The sequence below is a fragment of the Arachis ipaensis genome, chromosome B09, assembly GCF_000816755.2.
Source record: "Arachis ipaensis cultivar K30076 chromosome B09, Araip1.1, whole genome shotgun sequence".
In the NCBI taxonomy this organism is placed as follows: domain Eukaryota; kingdom Viridiplantae; phylum Streptophyta; class Magnoliopsida; order Fabales; family Fabaceae; genus Arachis; species Arachis ipaensis.
This window is the reverse complement of record NC_029793.2, coordinates 29,229,880-29,235,465: the sequence shown is the minus strand read 5'-3', so window position 1 is coordinate 29,235,465 and position 5,586 is coordinate 29,229,880. Positions and strand designations below refer to the sequence as shown.

General features: G+C 39.2%; 1 protein-coding gene across 1 annotated transcript in view; it reads left to right on the top strand.

Annotated features, from left to right (window-relative positions):
• Positions 1 to 5,586, top strand: part of LOC107615294 (2-alkenal reductase (NADP(+)-dependent)-like) — a 91,371-nt gene that overhangs the window by 80,952 nt on the left and 4,833 nt on the right. Inside the window, exon 6 of the mRNA XM_021111828.1 lies at positions 5,362 to 5,446. Coding sequence (XP_020967487.1) covers positions 5,362 to 5,446 — 85 coding nt within the window. The remainder of the gene's footprint in view (positions 1 to 5,361; positions 5,447 to 5,586) is intronic.

The following is a 5,586-nucleotide window of genomic DNA, read 5'->3' as shown; positions in this document are numbered from 1 at the left end:
AAAACTAGGTTGGTCTCTTGGCATCTCTTCAGGACAAGTTTCAGGTGATCAAGACAGGAGCTGAATGAGTCTCCATATACTGAAAAGTCATCCATGATGACTTCCAGAAATTTTTCTACCATATCAGAGAAAATAGAGAGCATGCATCTCTGAAAGGTTGCAGGTGCATTACACAGCCCAAATGGCATCCTTCTGTAAGCAAATACTCCAGATGGACATGTGAATGCTGTTTTCTCTTGATCCTGGGGATCTACTGCAATTTGGTTGTAGCCTGAATAGCCGTCCAAAAAGCAGTAATAATCATGACCTGCTAGTCTCTCTAGCATCTGGTCTATGAATGGTAAAGGAAAATGATCCTTCCTGGTGGCTGTATTGAGCCTTCTGTAGTCAATACACATGCGCCACCCTGTAACTGTTCTTGTAGGAACCAGTTCATTTTTTTCATTATGAACCACTGTCATGCCTCCCTTTTTGGGGACAACTTGAACAGGGCTCACCCAGGGGCTATCACAAATAGGATAAATAATCCCAGTCTCCAGTAATTTGGTGACCTCTTTCTGCACCACTTCTTTCATTGCAGGATTTAGCCGCCTCTGTGGTTGAACCACTGGCTTAGCATTGTCCTCCAATAAGATCTTGTGCATGCATCTAGCTGGGCTTATGCCCTTAAGGTCACTTATGGACCACCCAAGAGCTGTCTTGTGTGTCCTTAGCACTTGAATTAGTGCTTCCTCTTCCTGTGGATTTAAAGCAGAGCTTATGATCACTGGAAAGGTATCACCTTCTCCCAGAAATGCATATTTCAGGGATGGTGGTAATGGTTTGAGCTCGGGTTTAGGAGGTTTTTCCTCTTCCTGAGGAAATTTCAGAGACTCTTTCAATTCCTCTGAATCCTCTAGATCAGGCGGAACATCTTTAAAGATGTTTTCCAGCTCTGATTCAAGACTCTCAGCCATGTTGATCTCCTCCACCAAAGAGTCAATAAGATCAACTTTCATACAGTCTTTTGGTGTGTCTGGATGCTGCATGGCATTGACAGCATTCAACTTAAACTCATCTTCATTGACTCTCAGGGTGACTTCCCCCTTTTGAACATCAATGAGAGTTCGTCCAATTGCTAGGAAAGGTCTTCCTAGAATGAGAGTAGCACTCTTGTGCTCCTCCATCTCCAGCACTACGAAGTCAGTGGGAAAGGCGAATGGCCCAACCCTAACAATTATGTCCTCAATCATGCTTGATGGGTATTTAATGGAGCCATCAGCAAGTTGGAGACATATCCGGGTTGGTTTAACTTCTTTAGTTAAACCAAGCTTTCTGATAGTGGATTCAGGTATTAGGTTGATGCTTGCCCCAAGATCACATAAGGCTGTCTTGGTGTAATTACCCTCTAATATGCATGGTATCAGAAAGCTTTTCAGGGAAGCTTTTTAGAATGACTGCACTGCATTCTTCAGTGAGGAGAACTTTTTCAGTTTCTCTCCAATCCTTCTTATGACTTAAGATCTCTTTCATGAACTTGGCATAAGAAGGTATTTGCTCAAGTGCTTCTGCAAACGGAATCTTTATTTCAAGAGTCCTGAGATAATCTGCAAAGCGAGCAAATTGCTTATCCTGCTCCTCTTGGCAGAGTTTTTGAGGATAAGGTATCTTGGCTTTATATTCCTCAACTTTGGTTGCTGCAGGTTTATTTCCTACAGAAGTGGTTGAAGAAGCCCTTTTAGAGGGGTTGTCATCAGCACTTGTGTGTGTTTGATCCCTCACTGGCAATTGAGTGCCAGGGTTAGAAGCTGGAGTGACGTTAGATGCTAACTCCTCAGCTGTTCCTGGCGTCTGAACGCCAGAACTGTGCTTCCTTTGGGCGTTCAACGCCAGTTCCTTGCTTCTTTTTGCCGTTGAACGCCAGTCCTGAGCATGGTTTGGGCGTTCAGCGCCAGCCTTCCACCCAATTTCTGGCGTTTTAGCGCCAGAATTATTTTTTCCTGGGCTCTTACTGTCCTCAGATAGAATTTGGGTAGTTTGCTCATTTCTTGGCTTCCTGCTGCCTTGAGGTGGGGTATTTAATATTTTCCGACTTCTTAATTGAACTGCTTGGCATTCTTCTGTTATTTGTTTTGATAGCTACTGCTTTGTTTGCTTTAATTGTTCTTCCATATTTATATTAGCCATCCTTGTCTCTTGTAGTCTCTCCTTGAATTCGACTAACTGTTTTGTTAGAAAATCCAATTGCTGATTGAATTCAGTAGCTTGTTCTATAGGACTGAGTTCAGCAGTTATTGTTTTAACCTCTTCTTTCATGGAAGGGTCACTGCTTAGGTACAGATGCTGATTTCTGGCAACTGTATCCTTATGCTAGCCTTAGGTTGGTTATTTAACCACTTCTTAGCTTGATCTTTTACAGCAAATGGAAACAGTAATAATATGTAGACATCCTGATCTACTTCCTTATCATGTACTGTGTCAGCAATTTGTAAAAACTGTGCCAGAAACTCTGTAGGTTCTTCCTGTGGAAGACCGGAATACTGGCAACTTTGCTGCACCATGATAATGAGCTGAAGATTCAACTCAAAGCTACTGACTCCGATGGAGGGTATACAGATACTACTCCCATATGAAGCAGTAGTGGGATTAGCATATGACCCCAGAGTCCTTCTGGACTGTTCATTTCCACTTAGATCCATGATGGAGAAAGGGAGATGATGTGGCTTTATTTTATTTATTTTATTATATTAAAAATTCGAAATAATAAAACTATAATAAAAAAATTGAAAATATTTTAAGAGGATTTTCGAAAAAAAATGAAGAGAGAGAATAAGTGGTTAGCAGGTTTTGAAAAAGATATGCTTTTTTTTAAAAAACTTGACAACTAAGATATGATAAGATAAAATTTTTGAAATTGAAATCTAAATTTTTATGAAGAATTTCGAAATATTAGCTTAAAAATAGTTAGAAAAGATATTTTTTTTAATTTAATACGGAAAGAGAAAAACAATAAAATAGCACAAGATTTAAAATTTTTAGATCTAATGCTCCTTGTTTTCGAAAATTTTGGAGGGAAAACACCAAGGAACACCAAACTTAAAAATTTTAAGATCAAGACACAAGGAAAACTCAAGAACACTTTGAAGAATCACAAGAACCACAAGAACATGAAGGTAGAACACCAAACTTAAAACTTTTAGCAAACCAAACTAAAATTTTCGAAAATTATAGAAAGATTAACAAGAAAACACCAAACTTAAAGTTTGGCTCAAGATTTAATCAAAGAAAAATTATTTTTGAAAAAAAAGATTTTAACAAGAAGATACCCAATTACCAAGAACATAGACCAATGCTCTAGCCAATTGGGCAGTAAATGTAACACTTGTTTTGAAGAAGTATTTTTAATAACTAAAAAAAACTCAATTATTAGTAAAAAAAATTTCGAAAAATTTAAAAAAAAGAGAAAATAAGGATTTAAAAAAAATCATTTCAACCAAAAACAATAATAGAAGATTCTAAACCAAAAAGAAAAATTTTTCCTAATCTAAGCAACAAAATAAACCGTCAGTTGTCCAAACTCGAACAATCCCCGGCAACGACGCCAAAAACTTGGTGCACGAATTGTGAATCACACTTTTCAGAGGTGGTTGTCATACACACGTTCATGGGTTGAGGAAGGTGATGAGTGTCATGGATCATCACCTTCTCCATAATTAAGCGCGAATGAATATCTTAGATAGGAACACGCATGTTTGAATGGAAAATAGAAGTACTTGCATTAATTCATCGAGACGCTGCAGAGCTCCTCACCCCCAACAATGGGGTTTAGAGACTCATGCTGCCAAAAGGTACAAATTTCAGATCTAAAATGTCATGAGATACAAAATAAATCTCTAAAAGTTGTTTAAATACTAAACTAGTAACCCTGGTTTACAGAAAATGAGTAAACTATGATAGATAGTGCAGAAATCCACTTTTGGAGCCCACTTGGTGTGTGCTGGGGCTGAGACTAAAGCTTCTCACGTACTTGGGCTGTTTTGGGCGTTCAACGCCAGGTTTTAACCTGTTTCTGGCGTTGAACTCCAACTTGTAACCTGTTTCTGGCGTTGGACGCCAGACTGCAACATAGAACTAGCGTTGAATGCCAGTTTACGTCATCTATCCTTGAGCAAAGTATGGACTATTATATATTGTTGGAAAGCCCTGAATGTCTACTTTCCAACGCAATTGGAAGCGCGCCAATTGGACTTCTGTAGCTCCAGAAATTCCATTCCGAGTGCAGAGAGGTCAGAATCCAACAGCATCAGCAATCCTTTTTCAGCCCGAATCAGATTTTTGCTCAGCTCCCTCAATTTCAGCCAGAAAATACCTGAATTACAGAAAAGCACACAAACTCATAGTAAATTCCAGAAATATAAATTTTTCCTAGAAACTAATGAAAATATACTAAAAACTTAACTAAAACATCCTAAAAACTACATGAACTTAACCCCAAAAAGCGTATAAAATATCTGCTCATCAGTACCCTCGGGGCAGCACCCGAAGCCCCGACCCGGAAACCGAAACGACCTGCTCCTTCCCCCATGTGGACCAGGACAGCTCATAGAAGCTTCTTGGCCAGTGGGCTAGGTCACCTATGGGCCCATCCAGCACGGTATATAAGGGAAGAGGCCAGCTCTCCCCCAGGGTACGTAACATCTTATCTAATTTGGCTATCACCTCGTACGGACGCTAACTTGATCGTTGGAATGTCCTTGCAGGTGGCCACCTCCCCCGTCCACACCGCCTCCGGCGTCGCCAGCTTTTCAACCCGCATCTCTACACCCGCTCCAAGTTGGTCCAAAGTCTCACCCGCTCATCTTCTCATTGCCACCTGATCCGTCGAGCACCCGAGGTCACTCAGATCACGAACAAGAATGAAGTTTAAAATTTATTTGGGGGAAAATAATTTATGTTTGAGAGAATGTGACTATGACATGAGACAGAAAAAGTTTTCATAATTTTGACAATAAGGATAACAATGAGTTTTTTTTATCAAACATATTACTCAATTATCAATTATTGAAGTTATTTTTGGTCGGTAAAATAACAAAATTTATGTATTAACGTATATATAAATGACCAATCCGAATAAGCTATCTATAGAATATAAATTATATATTTTTTGTATATAAATTCTTATAAATATAAATACAAATTATTACTGACTAAATACTGATTTAAAATAATAATATTTGTATGTAGCATTGTTGTTTTGTCTCCACCTTTCCAACTATGCTACCACATCTTTTACTAGTTAATCTCTCTTTTTGCTCTACATCAATATATGCCGCTTATGTTTGAACAGCAGCGCAAATTATAAAATCTTGTTTTTTTTCTTAGCGCTTGGGGGAATGACAGCTTATGTGGATTTTTTGAATTGTGCAAACCGGGAGAAAAGGTTTTTGTGTCAGCAGCTTGTGGAAGTATTGGAAGTAGGGATGGTAATACCATCCGAACTCGCGGATATCCACTCCGCTCCTATTCGTTTCGCATTGGGACGGATAATTATCCGTCCTGTATTGAGGCGAGTTTTAGCGGAGTGCGTTTTTGGGAGGGGCGGGACGG